This window comes from Parus major, chromosome 11 (genome assembly GCF_001522545.3).
Source record: "Parus major isolate Abel chromosome 11, Parus_major1.1, whole genome shotgun sequence".
In the NCBI taxonomy this organism is placed as follows: domain Eukaryota; kingdom Metazoa; phylum Chordata; class Aves; order Passeriformes; family Paridae; genus Parus; species Parus major.
This window is the reverse complement of record NC_031780.1, coordinates 9,282,471-9,302,198: the sequence shown is the minus strand read 5'-3', so window position 1 is coordinate 9,302,198 and position 19,728 is coordinate 9,282,471. Positions and strand designations below refer to the sequence as shown.

At 36.6% G+C, this 19,728-nt stretch overlaps 1 protein-coding gene across 1 annotated transcript in view; it reads left to right on the top strand.

Annotated features, from left to right (window-relative positions):
- SLC6A2 (solute carrier family 6 member 2) overlaps positions 1-19,346 on the top strand; it is a 59,493-nt gene extending 40,147 nt beyond the window's left edge. The window contains exons 9-14 of the mRNA XM_015640358.2: positions 1,286-1,414; positions 4,044-4,143; positions 7,554-7,654; positions 9,427-9,594; positions 11,292-11,363; positions 12,907-19,346. Of these exons, the coding sequence (XP_015495844.2) occupies positions 1,286-1,414; positions 4,044-4,143; positions 7,554-7,654; positions 9,427-9,594; positions 11,292-11,363; positions 12,907-12,930 (594 nt within the window). The 3' untranslated portion in view covers positions 12,931-19,346. The remainder of the gene's footprint in view (positions 1-1,285; positions 1,415-4,043; positions 4,144-7,553; positions 7,655-9,426; positions 9,595-11,291; positions 11,364-12,906) is intronic.
- The last annotated feature ends 382 nt before the right edge of the window (positions 19,347-19,728 follow it).

The following is a 19,728-nucleotide window of genomic DNA, read 5'->3' as shown; positions in this document are numbered from 1 at the left end:
ACAACGTAAGCAAATATGAAGGATTGAAATGAAGGGTTTAACACAGCGAAAGGAGATGAATGACCAGTAGGAAAAGGAGAGAATGAAGAAGAAGAAGAAAATTCATGCTCAGAAGTATCTAAATCCACAACAGTTAACTTTGGAACAGCAGTTAAGTGTAGGGCAATGTAAAGAAACATAGAAGTGACAAAGACACAAGGCTTTAGATTGCAGAACACAATTTTCCTACAGATGGAGAAAAGTCTTTCTTTTGGAGCTAATTAAAATACAGTGAAATAGCTATGAACTATGGCCAAGTTTAGTTTTTTTCCTTTTAAAAGGAGTATTTACCAGCTCAAGATTTGTCATAATTTCCTAAAGAAAACTCAGGTCCTCCAGTACTTATTATGGTGATAATTCTCTGTTACTCATTTCAACCAGGAATATTTTAATCAAAGGTTTATAAGAAAGGGACAGGCTATGTCAGTACCTGCTAACTAACTATTGTATTGCACCAAGCACACCAGGTCTTGCCACAGTTTCTTAACATCACAAAAATCATAGAATTAAGCCTCTCCAAAATATTAAAAACTTTTATTTACTATGATAAAAGATTGAAATTAATTTTCATTGTTGGAGTGAGGGCAGAATGTTTTCATTAATGAAAAGAAATTAAAATTCATAACCACCTACATAATCCAGCAATTTAAATGAAATCTTGGAAAGCACCTTTCCTGTATTACAAAGCAATGGCTAATGCTCCTCACTAACTTCTAGAAAGCAAAGCAAAATTCTTTCATGTTGTCAGCAAAAAAATATAAAAATTACATCAAGCTTCTTTTGTAGTAATTCATCCAAGTCTGTAAAGATTTTTGTCAAACCAGCTTTCATTAATCAATGGCTAATGTGAATCTTTGTTCAACTGTATCTCCTTTAGGTGCTTGTCGTGCCTGTCTTTATTTAAGAAATATCTTAAGGAGCTTAGTTACTTAAGCTCACAGCTTTTTTCCCAGAGTATATTAAAATGCATATTATTTTCCCCAAAGTACTGTCTAGTTATTGTTCTGTTGAGTCAGCAAAGACTCCTCAGAGGATACAGCTATGGAGGCAACAACCACCCCTCTTGATGCCCAGTTCCCTGGCTCAGTCCTTTGCCAGAAGAAAACAAAGCCTCATTCCACCAGTGACTTACAGCTGAAAGAAATCTGAAATTGGGTATTAATTGCACAAACTGCTTTGCATTCTTCAGCCTGTGTTTCCAACAGTCAATAGTGTTTAACCAGAGTTTTTGCCTTCCCTTCCTCAGATGGGTGGGATGGAGGCTGTCATCACTGGCTTGGCAGATGATTTCCACCTCCTGAAGCAGCACAGAAAGCTCTTCACCTTTGGTGTTTCTTTTGGCACTTTCCTACTTGCCCTTTTTTGCATTACCAATGTAAGTACAACAAAAGTTTCCATCAAAATGTTGCCTTCAAAATGCCATTAAAATATGGATAGGTTCAGATGACTATTTTTATTATAAATTTTAGATCTTAGAAAATTTCTGTTCAGAACATCAGTTTTAATCTTACATGTATGAAGTTTCTCTGGTTTTTGGCACATCACAAAAGATCATTTGCTATCAACCAAGCCTACAAGTCTTTGTTCTAAAGAGCCCTCTGTGTTACTGCTGAGTTTATTTGGTTCTGTGTGTTTTCTCTTGTGTTCATTTGGGGTTTTTTGTTTGGTTTGGTTTTCAATTTTTTAGTCACAATAAATAGCACTGTGTAGAGTGCTTATTCCTCTGTGAGGAACTAAGAATTTCAAGTGACCAGACCATCTGGCTGTTCTCTTCTCGAAGAAGGTAAGAGTCCCTCACTTCTTATGGAAGAAGTGTAGAATAACTCCTCTCCCCATCTTGTTTCTTAATGTTCCTTCATCTACATAGATCTTGACTTCTTTTAACACCATATAAAGCACAGAAACCTTATCCTGAACATTTAGGAACCTGCATTTATCACTACTATCAGGTGGAATGTTTTGTCTCCTCTGGCTTTTTACAATTAATTAAGGAATGAGAATCACAGTGTTCTAGGCAGAAAATAATTTTCTCTTTTTTTTTACCATAAAAAAAGCAGAGAGAATTGTTAACAAAGATGCCAAAACTGTCAGAAAACAACAGAAACTTGAGAAAACCACCATGAAAGCAGATGAGCTGAACCTCTCTCCATTCCTAGAAATGGTTTCCACATCTATTATTAAGATTACTGAAATGACATAAGTTTATGAATAACTAAGTTCTTTTTACATTAAAATACCCCAATATTTTTGTTACAGTTTCCTCAAACTGAGGAAAATTTGAGACTCTAAAAACAGATATGTCATTTAAAATATTTATCCTTTTAATACCATACTATTTCTATTGATCCCTAATAACTGAACATGGTCCTCTTTATTTAAAGTTTCTACTGGAATAAAACTTCCTGAAGTACAGTATCAGAAGAAATTCAGTGTTAAGAAGGTGAACAGGTGTCAGTGGGTGCAATTCCACTGCCTCCAAGTGAGCTAAAGCTATTTCAGAAAATGACCTAACTCCAGCTTTTAAATAGTGGCACCTGTTTAGACTTAAGTTCACTCCTCTAACTGGAATTCCCAAAACTGTCTAGAATAGCCCAAATGTATTGGTTTATGTAACTAAAGAACAACATTTCTGATGTATAAAAAATAAAAAGGAAAACCCTTGTGAGAACATCACATGAAATTGTTTGATTTTGCCCCCTGAATCTTTAAGGCTTTCTTTTCAAAAGTAGCTGTTTCTGAAACAAACATGTTACTTACAAAATCATATTAGTAATTCACTTTGGTAAGTTTGATTGCAAAGGCATTAATTTGGAGCAGGTGTAGAGCAAAAACAAGAGGTCAATCTCAAGTGTCATTCAATAAGCAGCATTTTCTAAAAGAGCAACCAAAGTTCATTCCATTTCCGGACAAGTCCCCATAGAATTAAAAACCAAGAGGCCTAAGTACTGTTCTCCCTCTTTTTGTAAATATGCACAGCTGTTTCAGAAAAAAACATCTTTAAAAAAATAAAAAGGCAGCTGATTACAGAGACTAAAATCACCTACAGATTTAAACAATACAGGTGCTACTTATACCATTGGTGGTTGAAAACACAGAAAATAATTCCTTCAGATGTTTACATGCGACAGAAAGTCTCCTGACACACTTTATCCAGGTTCATTTTGAAACAAATCTGGACCTAAATGTTTTCCATTCCTTTTTAGCTGAAATTCAGTAAAATGAGAAATAATTTACGCAGGTAACAGACTACATTGTAAAACACGGCAAAACGTAGTCAAATTGCAGGTTAAAAAAATGAAACATGACTTCAGAAAATGCCTTTCCAGCTCTCAGTCATGAACCACTGAAGCACAAAATGTGCTGTTGTGAAGGAAGACAAGGTTGGCTGTATCCACTGAGCAAAGGTTTGCAAATACCCCAGCCCAGAGACTGAAGAGGGCACAGCAGCTTCTTGCTGTGCTGTGACAGAATCAACATCATCTTCTGCCTCAGGAGGAACAGTGGGCAAGAGAGATGCAGGCAGTCAGGGAAAAGGGAAATCAGACCAACAGTGCAGATTCTGGCCTGCAGAACAAATGGCCTGAGGAAGAAACTGACTGATAATGGCCTATGGAAACTCCTGGAGTGCTCCATTCCTGCCATTAATTTAGGAAGTTCTTCATTAACTGCTGCAGACAGGCCCTGCCCTACAAGCTGCTGATCGTTTCCCCAAACTTCCCCTGAACAGAAGTGCCAAGAGAAGTCATTGATCTAAGCTGAGGTTTCTGTTTCCCAGAGAAGTGAGGACATGGGAGAAAAGAAGCCTCTTTAGAAGAGTTGCAAGTCTGATTCCACTTTTTTGTGTGCAGATATGGTCCTGTGTCTGCAGCATCAGATCCATATTAAAATACTTGGGTTAAGATAATGCTTCAAGTAAAGCAGATTTCTGTTAAATAGATACAAAAATACTGAGATTATTCTCTTTGTAAATTCACTTTCTTGCATCTTTTAACTCCCTGTTGCAGGGTGGAATTTATGTGCTCACGCTTCTGGACACATTTGCAGCTGGGACTTCAATATTGTTTGCTGTTCTAATGGAGGCAATTGGCGTTTCCTGGTTTTATGGTAAGCTCTTCCTTTTGCATGTGCAAAAGCTTTTCTGAAATTCCAAGTGCTTTTGACAGGCTTACACATCATTTTAAGAGAGAACAGCATAGCCCTGTGTACATGAAACCATGACAAGTCAGATTTCATAGAGAGATTTTCACCTGATTTATGAGCAGTGACAGGAATGCAGACATTCAGTGGGCCAAGCTTTGAGACCCTGCACAAAGCCAAAGCAAACAGCCTTGTGAAAGGGACTGTGATGGGATGGGATTTTGCCAGTATTTTACAACTTTTAGTATTGCTGAAGACTTGCAGTAGCAGGTTTAGACTTGGTGCTTTCAAAGTTGATTAGCCTAAATACAGACTCATTGGTTTCCACTTTTCATTACTCCCCCAGGGCCAGTCTCAAGCACTCCCCACACAATGCAAATAAAGGTAGTGCTTGGAGAGTTATAATAATTCCTACATTAATCCCTTTTGTTTGAGACAATATTCTACTCCACTGTAAAACACTGGTAGTTTATTTATTTTATTTCATAGAATGGTATGAAATACGAAACATACTAGGTACCAGCAAGTCTATTTCTAATATTTAATCCTAATTTATGCCACAAAAGGGAGTAGTGATTTACTTTATCCCAAATATGGCAAGCTTTAGGAGGATTTAGTTGACCTCTGGCACTATCACTCTATGCCAATCAGAGTGCAGTGATGTGCTAAAGCCACCTATAAAAAATGACCTCTTCTTTTCCTTCCTAATGTCCTTTATTCTCATGCTTTAGTTCCTGGCTGATCACATGTCTTTTCACTATAACCAGGTTTCAATGTCACAGCAGCCTGCAAATCATCTTCCCTTTAAGTCTGTATTGAATTAGTTGCCCTGATTCCCAATAAGATTGTTCTTGAAAACCATCTTTGTTTTTATTCAGACACAGTGTTCATGGCTAATGTATGATTCAGAGGGTTCTTAAACATTATGATTCTTATTGCTATTTACCTCAGTCACTTTTTATCCATCCATTCTGCTCACCATGTTCTTCTAATCAAACAAACTTTATCTTGCAGTTAAAAAACTGTTGAAGAGTGAGTGAAATGAAAGAATGTCATTCATGCATAAAGCTGTTCAATAGCTGTTCTACTAAAGGAATAGTTTCTAGCTTTAATGCACTAATTCTGTCACCCAACATCAGCATGGAGCAAGCAGCACACAGGCTGTTGTCTCTCAAAATAATGAAGGCACTTTATTTCACAGACAACTGTCTTTAATCCCTGTAAAAGCTGAATATGGACAAGTGATCACAGCTTAGCTTGGAAGCAGAGGCTTCTTCAGTTTCTAAGGGCAAATTACCTTCTGCTACTATTAAAACAGGATTTACTGCACTTTACAGTATCTAAGCTTTGTATGTGGTTCACAAATCAGGCCAAAGTTAGTAAAATTTTATTTTACACTCTCTGTCTTTTATCATTTTTTTCATTTCTTCCTGCAGCCTCCCCATAATCAGGAAAATATCTATTCATTTTTTTGAGCAGCTGACAGATGTTTCTACTGACACAGCATGACCTGTTGCTTTATAAAGAACTTATTACAGCCCCAGGTGCTATTTAAACTTATTAAATCTGGCATGATCTTGTCTGCCTCTTTTTTCTGATAGACCCCTCTTGCCTTAATGACCTAGCTGAATATTAAGCCAGCCTAAAGGCAAGCATTGACATTTTGGCACAGACTAAAAACATGGAAATTTTGTTCAAATTATACCTATGATCATTTACTGTAAAGTTTCTTCTTGCAAAGGCCAACTGTGTATGTAAGAGAAGGGAGAGCTAGTTTGCTTTACAGTGCAGATGTACCTTGGTTATGACTGCTAAGCTGTTAACAATTTTCCTCATGTGCAACCCTGTTATCATCTTTCTGATGAATGTTCTATTTTTGGGTATTTAACTAGCTTCTGATAATAAATTTTAGGTACCTCTGAAACCAAATCCTACAGGTACCATCATCTGTAGCTATAGCTGTTCTGCTTAAAGGTTGATTCTTAGAACAATTATTTGACAACCTGCAGTATTGAGAAAGCACTTTGTGGAAAAGTGCAGTCTGAGAGCATGGCCTACTCATCCCCCATTTCAGCAGAAATTGGGCACCAAGCACTGTCTGAGCTCCAAGTGCATCTGTCTGGAAACATATGAATAAAATTCTGATATACATAGACTTTGTCTTTGACCTTCTACACAATGTTAAATTTCAGTCAGTGTTCATAGCAGTTAAAATTCAGTCACTTTAAAGTTCACAGAAAGCACTGCAAATAGAATCAGATTAAGTTTAAAGAGCATTTGCAGATCCTTCTTGGCTATTTCTCTTCACCTGGACATAATACTGAGGGCTGGAATTTTTTCAAGACATTTATACTTAAATGTCCACACCCGAAAATATTTGCATCCTATTACATACAATGGACTAACTCAAGCTGTCCCAATTATTTACATTAAATAAATTAAGTAAATTGTACTGAACTGATCCACATAAAGAGAACTAATCTATATGGAAAACTATACTTCATCTCTAATAAACAAATATTTGTGGTAAAAAGCTGCATTTCTGCTGTATACCTAATGGGTTCATGATTAAAAGTGAACTTCCTGAACACACTGAGCAAAATAAATTATAAACAAATAGTTTTACATGACAGAATGCACAGAGCCAATATCTGTGTAATATATAATATGTATATAATAATATAATGTGTAAAGTCAGAGATTGTTTTCTTTTTACAGAAAGCACAGAAGGATACTTTTTTCCCCATTTTATCATCCCATTAATCATTAATCGTTGTGTTAATCATCCCATTCTGAAGTGATGTAGTTTTGTACATATTTACAACAAACAGAAGAGTTGCCCAAGTTTTCTGGAAAAGTCGTAAATATGAAATTATAATTGTAATGGATGTAAAGAACATTGTGGTGTTCAATGAAACACTGAAAGTTAAATATGCCTTTAAGTTGAACAAAGAAATCTCCTTTGATAAATTAAGAATCATATGGATCTACCTCATGATCAGCAAGCAGTTTGTGCAAGTAAGGGTTTACAATTTCCTGCAGCGGACTCATATCAACGTAGAGGAATTAGGTCACAAAACTCCATAACTATTTTAAAAATTGCATCCTATTTACAACTTAAATTCTAGATATTTGTGAAATGCTTCTTTTCAGAGATAATGCTGCTGTCTGCAGGAAGCCTTAATTGTTCACAGGCATTTAAATCAGATACAGTGATGTCAAAGACATCTAGACATTGAAAGGACATTAATGTTGTTATTTCTTATGTCTTCTGATTTGGAAGTCATTCATGTCTAGTTTCTGAAAAAGATGTTTTGGGCATGCCAGCATCTCATCAGTTTAGACTGCAGTCAGTCTCATGCTCACATCCATTCTAGGTGTGGACAGGTTCAGTGAAGACATCCAACAGATGATGGGTTTCAAACCAGGGCTCTACTGGAGGCTGTGCTGGAAATTTGTTAGCCCTGCTTTTTTGTTGGTAAGTGCTGATAATTATTCCATTGTGGAAAGAATACTAGTGCATTGCTTCCCAGAATATACAGTAGATACCTAGAGCAAGATACCTGTTGCTGTGCCATAAATTGTTGGGATGAATAGAAGACACTCCAATTTAATTCATTTTTCTCCTTGAAATTATATGCTGATTAATTTTGTATTATAATCATTATTACCATAATATACATTTCAGTTGTGAAAGAGAAGTTGTGGTGGTTGTGGTCTTCCTCTGTTCCTTCATTTTAGCATCATTTTAAGAAGGTAGCTTTTCTTAATGAACACTTAGGGCAGTGCTCTCCCTGTCCCTGCAGCACCTCTGCATATTAACTACAAACCATTCCATTGGGAAAATAAGGTAGCCAGGGATAAGAGATTATGTAATAAGCAAGAATTTATTTTTGATAGGCAGATACCAAGGTCCCAAAATCGACACCTTAGAAAAATTAAAATACATCTGTAATTAGCTGTGTGAAACACTGAAGAACTGTATAAAATATTCCTTGTAAGCTGTCTGTTGGGAAGAAAAGTGTTCCATTGCATTAGGGAAAAATATCCCAAAGTGTGAATTTGGATGCTTTGTGTAAAGGTTAGATTCAGTACTAACCTAGAGTTTTATACTTTAATCTCTTCCAGTGCATATTTGTAAATCAAAAGGTCAGGATAACAATACAGAAATTTGACCTTGCTATGATTTTAAGAGACAATGATTTGCACTAAAGCTGTGCAATCTTCGAGCAGTACTGGTATTGCAAATATATGCTGGGTAGTCTTTTAGGCCAAGTCTACATGTTTTAAATATAAAAGCTACAACCCCAATTCATCCATAAGCACCTAGCAAGCCTGTGTTAATTATCCTTTTAAACACAGTTCTATAAATGAACTTGTGTGGAACTATATCCTGCAGCATTCAGGGAGGCTGACTCGAGCAGAATGGGAAAATTCTGGAGCAAGAATCCTTAGGTTTTGCGCACAAAGAGACAGTTGAAAGTTTACATTTTATCATGAGTGTTGTAACAATCTAGCTAAAGGCAGAGAGCCCATCAGGTAGTTTAAGTTAGCCTTTCAGGTAGTTTAAGATGTCTTAAATCTTTAGATTTAAGGTAAAAGAGCCACAATAAATTCCTAGTCTAAAGCCTAAAAATATAAGGGTCAGCATAAATCTGAAAATACTACATCTCTCAGCTAACACAATGCACACTTCTTTTTTTCCATCTGGAAGTTCTTGAGGCTCTTTCTCCATGTTATCTGCAGCTATGTGTGTAATCCCAAGAAAAATCAGAGAATAGAACTGGTGTTTTTCTAACCAGACTCTACACTATCATCTTCCTTTAACTCACACTATCCTGGTATAGTCTTTGAAACCCTAGGCTCAAAATATTTTAACTGGAAATTGAAATGTGGAGCAGAATATATAGCCCCAAAGAACCAAATCAAGGATATCTGCATGTTATACAACCCATATGGATTTAACAGGACAGAAGTAGGGTGGTACCCCATTCTTTCCTTCTTGCATCTAGCACTAGACAGGGAAGCATAGGAATTAAAAAAAAACTTTGTTTTCCAGGCCATAAGGCTGCTCTACCTTTCCTCAGTACATGTATCATGCTGCAGTTTGCACTATGCCTCACATTGAAAAATGGGTACAAAGCTTCTAAAGGAAGTCTAATATTCCTGGGAAACAAAGAAAGTAAAAACAAATAGATTCTGTGTAGTTTTTTCTTGAAACTGTGGTTAATTTTATACTTTCTTTTCTAGTTTGTCGTGATAGTCAGCATAATAAATTTCAAGCCTCTGACCTATGATGACTACACCTTCCCTCTGTGGGCAAACCGCATTGGCTGGGGAATAGCATTATCCTCAATGATCCTTGTGCCTGCCTATATCATCTATAAATTTATGAATGTGCGTGGAACCTTTAAAGAAGTAAGTGGAACACTAATCAAATGTCATTTAATGTTGCTGTGAAATGAAATGGCTGGGTCTAAGTTGGCAGTTTATTTCTCTCCCAAAACTTATTACTTACGAGTGACCTTTTGAATCCATCTGTCAGGTGGATCAGTGGTTTGAGATAGGATTACTGCATTCTGTTTGAGTTTCTAGACAGAAATTAGCTTTCCAGACAGCACCATAATAATTGTGAAAAATTATTTTTTATGCATGTAATTGATCCAATTGATGAGATTAAATTTTTGTTATTAAGAATGTACAAATTATAGTATCTTCTTATTCAGCTATGAGGTATGGTCTTCAAAGTGTTCTGTACTTTTATTTGTCAGTTCAAAATGGCACAGTATTAAGGTTCACTAACCATATCATTTTTCCCATCATATTAACTTTACCCTCACTATTATCTAAGGGTGCTTAGAAGCCTCCTCACCATTGTACACCAATCTCACCTATTTTTTTATAATTTTATCTAAACCCACTGACTTAAAACTGGTTCTACTGCTCTCCTCTCCTAGAGATACACTTACACAGTGGTGTAGAAAGGTTTTGATGCTCTTAGGCAAATCACTGAACCAACATCACACACAGAATTAAGCAGAAAATAGTGTCTCAACCTTTACAAAGACAGGTCACATCCCACTCACACTGGCCCAGCAAACCCAGAGGAACAAAGGTTTCTGTAACATTACAATCTTCTCATGTAATGTTCACCTCAGAAAGGTGCCCCAAAGTGGGAACTCCTCAGCTGCCCTGTTTTCCTCAGGTCCCACTTCTGAGTGTTGTGCACAATTTCTAGATCTCATTTCCAGCAATTCTATAAGCCCTTTGTTTTGTTCTGTTTGGGGGAGGGTTACAAACACATTTTCTAGGAGCATTTAAGTCTCAAAGAATAATTTGAGATAATTAGGAATAATTGACAAAAGCCGGTCCATTAGGCTTTTTTCCTCTTGCTCAAGTTTACTTGATATGAGGATGCAGAAGCCTTTGGCCAAAACCACATTCTCTCATTTATCTGTATTGTTAGCAAGTTCTGGTTGTCTGTTACTGCTCCTGCAAAGAGCAACTCCTCAGTTTCCCCATGAGCTCTATGGCAAAAGGCTAATATATGACATCCAAGTAACTAGCTCAAGATATGATGCCCCAAATTAACACTCTTAAAAGGATGGGGAAAGGTATGAACCTAATCTAATTGGAACTCCTTTACCTGGTTGAAAGTTCCTAATAAACCAAAATCTGCATGTGATCTCAAAGGGCACAGCACGGGGCAGACAAGGGAGATGAGCTGGGAAATACCAGTACCTCCCTCCTCTCCCACTCTGGGACTGTCCAACCCTCTTACACCACTAACAGAAAAGCATGAATTTAGGTGATCTGAGTCTTGTGATACCAATTTGTTCCTGATGTTCTTTTCTATATGCACTTGCTAAATATTTGGACTTAGTATTTGCATAAACTTTCTACTGTTGCTTCTTATATTAAAGGCTAACACCCAAGGGCTTATAATAGGCTTATTCTCTCAGTGACTGAGTAAAGGCACAGGGTGCAGTGATATTAAAGATTTAAGTTACCATTTTAAATAAAGTTCATGCTACTTCCCCACTATAGATTGGGGATTACATCCATAATCCCAGTTCATATGGCTGACTTTTTCCTCTTCTTCCTGTCTGGTTTAGAGACTAGCTTACTGCATCACACCTGAAAATGAGCACCAACTCGTGGCCCAAGGAAATGTCAGGCAGTTTAAGGTTTGTGCACCTTTCACATGCTTCTTTTCCTGATACCAACCCTTTCCTGTCTTTAGCAAAAACTACAGGTTTGCACCAATCTCCTCGTGGTGAATGCCTTTGCAGGTCTGTAGTTCTTTATTTATGCCAGCATGACAAGATGCAGGAGGCTCAGTACCACATGCATCAGCCCTTTTGGAAGGCTTTTGGGACTAAGTACTCAATTTTACAGATCACCTGAATCTGATATTTTAGGTTCTGTGTGAATACAGTGAGATCTCAACAAGAAACAAAGGTATTTCCAAACTACCATGTGCATTTGAAGAGGTCATGGCCTCTCACTCAGTTACTGCACAGCAATCTGAAGTCATGTTTCCAACACTGCAATTATGTCCCACAACACATGGTAAACAGCAAAAAAATATCCAGTGTCAGAGCTTACCTATAATGTCATGGACATAGGTTACATGGACTTGGCTTTCCTCACAGGACAAGGGTTGATTGAAAACATTTCTGGAGACTTCATAAGCCACAGAAAATATACTATGGGTTTCCAAATATTGCTTTCCTTTTAGCAAATAAAATAAGCTTATTGAAACTCCTTTTTGTAGAAGATAAAAAGGATGCAAATATGAAGCTTGTTACACTTATCAGCATTCATTCTGGACCACTTTCTGTCTTCAAAGCTGAAAGCAACTAGAATTATACACACCTCCACAAAACATGACCTAGATAATATAGTGCTGGTTTGTATGTTGATACTGAAAAATAAATCTGGCTTTTGCTTATTCTGAAAGATATTGTTTGAAGTAAATTTTGGCTTTTAAAGGAAATCATCTGTGTAGATTTATAGGATGTAGAATGAAAGCACAAATAAGCTTCCTGTTTCATGACCACAATTTATTTGATGTGGCCAAGAATATGAAATAGCACAGCACTTCTTCCTGCCTTCTCTTTCTTCTGTTTCTGCCCTCAGTTGTCAGATGATTTACTGTTCCTGCTGTAACTCAGTGTTTCCAGGGGCAGATGTTCCTGTGTGAAAGGGCTATAAACAGCCATTCCACAGTGCTGGTGAACACAAATCTATGGCAAAAAGGTAGCAAATTAATTTCACATAAATTAGAAAAGGCTGTCCTCAGAAGCAAAGTATTAAAGTTACCTTAAACCATGCCAAACATGACAGCATTTTAATTTGCTGCCATCTTCAATGAACAGCTAGAAATGGCTTTGTTAGTGCTAAAGCATATTTAGTGTTTTGTTCACAATGTTTAAGATTGTAAATAAAACAGTGACTACTGTAACCAAACAAATACAAATATTTTATTCTCATTTATGTCTGGAAGTTCTTAATTTTAAAACTGAATTGAGAGCTGACTAAGTAGCCTTTACATTCAGAGCATTTCTCACTGCAAACTGGACTGCACAGAAATTTAGCCACTGAGTGGATTATCGATCCATTATCCTGAAACTTCTTTGTAACTCTTGATTTGTCAAGAAATGTATCTGTCAGCATCATCATTTGAATCAATGATGTAATTTAACAACCACTTCTGTTTCCTTACAGCTCCAACACTGGCTAACAATATGACAACCAACAGATCAAGGAAAAAGCCCACGTTCAGCTAAACTAAGAAAACAGAAAAGTCAAGTTCAAAGCTCCCTCATTTATGCTTGGACCAGGCTGGCCCAGAGCTTATCTACTGACTCTTTGAGGGAAGACATCTGCTCTCTGTTGTCAATGCCTCCCTTCTATTACTTGGCTTCAAATGATCTTTAAAGACTCCATTTAATTTTTCTTGCATCCTTTGGTGCCATAAGATCCCTACATGACCAAAACTTGTGAGTTTTGCTATAGGCAGAAGAGGAGGAAGGGGGAGCAGACAAATAGAGCAATCAGCATAAGTTAAGTGCTTTTTTATTGTGAAAAAGTGAATTAAACTTTTCTGACAGTAATAACTTCTTCAGATATTCATGCCACAATCTATTTTAAACCAACAACACCTGAACACTCTTAGATCTAAGGAAAGAGTACACCTCAGTTATGACAAAAGAGCAATTTTAACTATGTACTCATGTCATTAGCTTTCTTTTCATGCTGTCCTTAGGGATGTGAGGTTGCATCCTTGTGAGACAAAGACTCAGTGCTTCATTTTCAGTGGTTTGTTATTAGTTCCTTCTCTTGGTGAAGAACACTGTCTTTGCTGTACATGTCCATGCCATTTTCTGACCAGTTTCATTACACTGAAGCTGAAGAGCAGCAGGAAGAGAATTCCTGTTACAGTTACTAGAGCAGAACACAGCTTTATATCACAGTGTACTTCATGCAAGAGATATTCCCTTATATCAACAACTGAAATGGCTTTATCATATGATCTACACACTGCAGACTTTTATAGCTAAGCATGAAAGTTACATCCAAATAGACAGACTCTCATCTTTTTGTTGTATTTTGTTCCAAATAAAGAATGTAAAATACATAAGAAGAGATAGTTTTTAGAATTATATAATTACCAAGTGGCACAAAAAACCAAACTGGCTTTACTCCCCTGCTGTGAACATGTTATTATTATAATTTAATCAGGATTCACCTTACAAAATGTAGTAAGATTTTTTTAATAATTTAAAAGTATATTTTAGGCACAGTCAGCTCTCTAAACCTATTCCAGCTCTGTTCTCTAGTAGTATTATGCAAAGTAGTAGAAGATACAGAACAAACTCTGCATTTGGGTGCTGTTCTTATTCTGTGGTCACTTGTCACTGTAGTACCTTTCAAGTGATCACTATATTCAGTAGCTTTGAGTTAGTTCTTGTAATTATTTATCACTAGGTCTACAGTAATTTTCAGAGGCAGTAGCTTCTCAGCTGGATCCAAGCCAGAGTTTACCTCTGGACATTACCTCTGATTTTGTTTTGTCTCTATACATTAAATTGAGCTTGCCTTTTAAATGTATGTAGTGCTTCCTCTTTTTAAAAAAAGACCTTTTAAATGGATGGGCCTTTTTTATTTATAAAACAATATTTGTTGAGTTATTTTCTGTTTTAAAATAGCCAAGTTTTAAAGTGCCAATGCTTTTGGGCTTTTTCTATTTAACATTGATTTCTGTTCAAAGTAATGAAAGGGAAATTTCTCTCCTTATTCATTCTTTTCCTCCAACATATTCAATACTTCAGAATGAATCAAGTGTTGTCCTTCTCTTGAAGAGTCTCTGTGACAAACAGTAGTTTTATTTAAACAGGGATGTAAACCCAAAGAATATTTTCTTCTAATTATAAAGGAAGTCTTATTTTCTGGCCCTGCTGATGGCCAACAGCTGCTTAAACCCTGTTATTAAATATATTTCAATAATAAAGGAACTCCAAAAGTTGCAGATCTAATGCTGTAATTACACAAGAGGCTAAATAGTGAAAAGATGTTGAAGGCTTAAAAAAAATCATCCCACCAGCTTCCCAGTTAATCTCATTTTTATTGTTTGCCAAACTCCATGAGAATCTTTCCATTGTTTTAACACCTACTTTTCAACAATTCAGCTGCTTCAGTCACTGTCTTGGCATGGCTCAAAAGCTTCTTAGCATAGATGTAATTACCAAGTTTTGAAACTTCTAGGGGTTATTTAATGTGGAGCTTTAATAGGCTGTCACTTTATACATTGTTGGGTTGGCTCATGATTGGAAATGCTGAAAACCTCCACCAATGTACACTTGTGACACAGTCCATCCCATCCCTACAGCACAACCCACACAGGAAAAGTTACATTTTCTCACCACTCTGCTCTGACATAGAGCAAAGCTACCATACATGGGAGTGAAATCAGCTTTAGCCAGTGTGTTTGGGTTTGATTGTATTTTTAATACTGATTCCCAAGGCAATTATCTACCACATTATTTTTACTTCTGTTACTGTATAACTTCTTTTGTCTAGTGTAGTATTTATAGCTCAGGACTACATTGCACTACTGCCACCTTGTTCTGAGGTTTTCTAGGTAAAGAACTTGCAATCTATACAGAAGACAAAAAGTCTTATCAAAGAAAGCAGGAATCTTATTACCAGAATTAGCCTGAATGAAACAGACAATACACAGTGCATGACTGCATAGGTAGACTTTAAATTCAAGATGTTGTCCAAAGAAAGTCTCCCCCCAAATAATACGACTTCTGTCCTGGAGACAAATGTCTTCAATTCTCCACAGAGTAAGATGATGAACTACCTCAAGCCTCTTGGATGATGAATGATGCCACTAGTCACAAACTAGCCTCTATAAAATGACAAATACTTCTGTGAAGACCAGGTTATGTTCATTTCTTCCACTCAGTGATATGGTACAGACAGTTCAATAAGAAGCCATAGCACAGGCACCCACCTCCTCTTAGGCACCCGCTTTGGGCTCCCAAATACATTCTCAATATGGGAAATATAAAATCCCACAAAGATACTCCTCTCCCTTCAGTTAAAACACTTGTAGTTAAAAAACAAAAGACCAAAGCCTCCAGTCAGGTCTTTATCATCCATGTCACTTAAGTGCAAGTCTTCCCCTAATTCTGTCTTGACTTTTCAGCCCAGCAGCTCAACCTTTCCCTCAGCTGCACCTATTTCAAGAACAGACCCTCTCTGGGGAATTCCACTCTCCCAGAATATCCCCATGGATTTGCATGTATATGCTGACTGAGTAGGCAGGCCACTTTTTAAAGAAGAAAATTTTTGGTGCAAGCTGCAGAATCATCTGCTTGCTGATTATGTTGGCTGTTTGGGTAACAAGCCTGTGGGAAGAATTCAGTGAAGCAACTAAAGAGCTCATTTGACAGTTCTAGAAAATAGTTCCTCAAAAGCCTATTCTTAATCTGATAAAGGAAGCAGCTGTCATATATCAGTATCTCTCTTCTGACCTTTCTTCTGTCCAGTGAAAAAGAGCTGCCTGTGATCCATAATGTTTCATCAAACCACAAAAAGTTCGTATCAAGGAAAGAAAGTCTCCATTCTCTCTTTGCACCCCTCCCTGCCATCATTCAGCCAGATAATTCTTCACATCCTTGGAACTATTCTAATGATACATTACTAAAACTCCACAGATTTAGATTTCTGGAAGAAACATTGGGCCTTTCAAGGCAATAGTCCAAAAAGCAGTAGTGCTATTTATTATTGAGCCCATTTGATTTATACCTTTTTTTGCCAGTCCTTCTTGTGTTCTGCCATGTCCTGAGACAAATGCTCTGGCAACACTTGAAAGACATCTCACCATAGAAAGGGATTCTGCAGGATATCCAGGATCAAACATGATATTTTAAATATAGAATGCAGGAGAATTACTTGGCTGTTACTACTGAGCATGTTCCCTAACTGCACGTGCAATGTGTGTTGTATGTACTTTTCCCAGATGAAATTTCCTGTACTTGGTCATTTCTTCTCAGCAAAATACCATTTAAGTGTTATTATTTAAAAGGGTCAAGCCCAAACATTTTGTATATACATTCACTTCTTATGCTATTGTTTTGACATGAATTAAGTTTATTTTGTTCTGCTAGGTTGTAGGAGGCCACATCAAAAGTTCTTTTGCTGTTAATGTCTCTTTTGCAGTTCTTCTAATTCATACAGCATTAATTAGCAGACATGGTTTTTATAGGAGTAGATAGCTTTCATTCATATCCTGGACTGCTTTGCTAAGTTTCATGAGGAATTGGAAAATATTTCAGAATTTCTTTCCTAAGAACCAAACCAAAACTGGAGTTCAACACTTTCAAAAGAGGTGAGACTTAAAAATATTTCATCTGCAGTGCCATGTTAAAACATTTTAAATTGAGCCTGAAGGACTCAGACATTAGAAAGCTATCACAGTTCAAAAAATTACAATATATAGCCCTACCTGCAGAAACTGTGTGAAGTCTGAACCTCTTGGAGAAGTAAAGTAAGACTTTTTTGTTCTAACACACTTTATTTTCTCAGTACTAGGAATATTTGTGGTTCGCAGATCACCTCATGTAAGAACCTGATCTTCTGAATGTGAAGGCTAACTTGATGTTTCAGATTAGACCCCTGAACAATTTGGGAGACTTTCTCAGCTACCTTCCTCTGATTTGTATCCATGTTCCTGTTGGTGACTGTGGGCTTATCCAGCTAATCAGTGGAAAATTATTAATTTGTACAGTGGTACTGGTCAAATTTAGGTACATCTAAATTCATCAGAGACTACTCCAGAGAGCTACATGGGCAATAAAAACATTCAATCAGTAAAAAAATATAACAGTGTTTAAGTACAGCATTTAATTGGCTTTCCTTCACCATTAAAAAACAGAATGTGCTTAGACAGGTTGCAGTCACAGTGTGACTGACAGGCAGAAGCAGGCCAAGAAACTGAAGACACCAGAAGAATAGAAATGACACATATATGATTGTGCTCAGTGAAACTCTGCTCTTAGAAAGACATGAAGGTCTCTAGAGTGGCTGGGAAGAGCAGAGGCTAAAGAGTCTCAGTGCAGCAGTGCAGCCCTTGTGTACATTAACCATACATTGATTTCCATAAGAGCAGGCAGCCTTTCCTGCCCAAGCACTGACAGCAAGATTGAGCCACCTGTGTGCTTTGCTTTCCTCCTTTCTTAAGGCGTTTCTTTAGCTGCTGTATAAACATGAGTTGCCTAATTTCATTATAAGGAAACAGAATAAATTTAGTGAATTAAGAGAATTACTAAGCCTTAAGCTGGTTTTCTTTTGAAGGTGTCATGTTGTTTCTTGGTTACTGACAAGAGGCATCAAGCTTGCAGGTGACCTGCATTTGTAATTTACCTTGCACTCTGTGAACCTTTCTGCAAGACTTAGCTCTCCTTTGCTATGGGCAATATCAGTTACAAAGGGAAAACCTCCAAACAGTACATTTTGAAAATAAATCCTAATAGGTCTGATGAAGATTTGCCTTACAAATAAAAAAGCTTTACAGTGAGCATTTACTTGGTTTACACCAGTGTTTTACTTAGTTTTTAATGCCTTTTTATAGCAGTGACTAGAATTTAACTTAGATAAGGGTACCTCTGTATAGGAAATATTTTCATATTTTTACCAGTTTTTTTAATTTTCATAGAATATATGTATATTGTAAGGCGAGAAATTCAACTTTGATGTAACAAGGTTATCACACAAGACCTATCTCTCCATTATAAGATTTTGTAGTCAGCCAGTCTAGTTCAATAATATGTTGGCCTTTGATTATAAATGTAAAAATGTGATACAGGAGAATAGAACATTACCTACAGCTAATGCACATTGTAGCACAATATTCTCCATTGCTGCCTTAATCTCAGAGAATGAAGTCATGTGTTTTTAATTTATATTCTAAAAAAAACCCAAAAAAATCCAGAGTATCCTTTGGCTGCAATTTTGTGTTGTTAGATGACTTAATATTAAATCAAATGTGTTAGTGTCCAGTAGATCTACTTCCAAAGCAAGAGAACACATTGCAGTTTTCAGGAATAAGTCTTCATAGGAGCTCAAAACTTGCCACTAGTAAAAATACTCTCCAAAGTGCCCCAGTGACCAGAAGTGTCCAAACACAGCCACCATGTTTCCATGCCTGATTCCATTAAATGTGCAATCTGCAGGTCAATTTTGCCTTTTTCTTTTTTTTTTTTAAAGTCTTTGGTTATCTGGGGGAAATGGCATTTCAAAAATTTTTCATTAATTTTTGGTTTTTTCAAAGGGAGACACCTACATGCCCGTGTGTAATTAGAAAAAACTCCATTTCTTATAAATATGGATATGGATGTGTGTGATGTGTGCTGGTTAACTATACTTAAAATGCTGATTAAGATGGTGAATGTAAAGTATTTGTCCTCATACCTCTGTCTTTCTGTGATCAGTGTAAATAAGAACTGTTTTAAGCTGTGCATTAATGTAACAGATTATCCCAATATTGTGTATAAAATTATTTAAATAAAATCTGACAAATATGCACATAAAAAGAGTATAAAGAAAACTATTATGTACCAAGAATTTACTTCTGTCAATTAAAAGCTGAAATGAAATTTTTGGTTTTTGTCAGTACTATTCAAGGTAAAGTTTTGCAGGGGCAGCTGCTCCTTGGTTTGGCAGACAGCTAAAAACAAAATCCCAAAAGCTGGAAACCTACATAGCTCTCAGCCTTCAGGAGATTGTTCACAACCTTTTGGTGTCCACTGGATGCAGTGGGCAAATTAATTTCTACATTTGAACTCCTTTCAGCAAAATAATTACAGTAATGCAATGAATTTTTCACAACCACAATTGGAAGGAAATAATCAGGACCTTCTAGGAACACGAATCAAGATGCATAGCACAGATACCCTAAGGATACATTGGGGGTTTTTTGTACATTCTCCAAGGATACATTGTTTTCCATTTTACAAAAAATTCCTTTTGCTTTGTTAA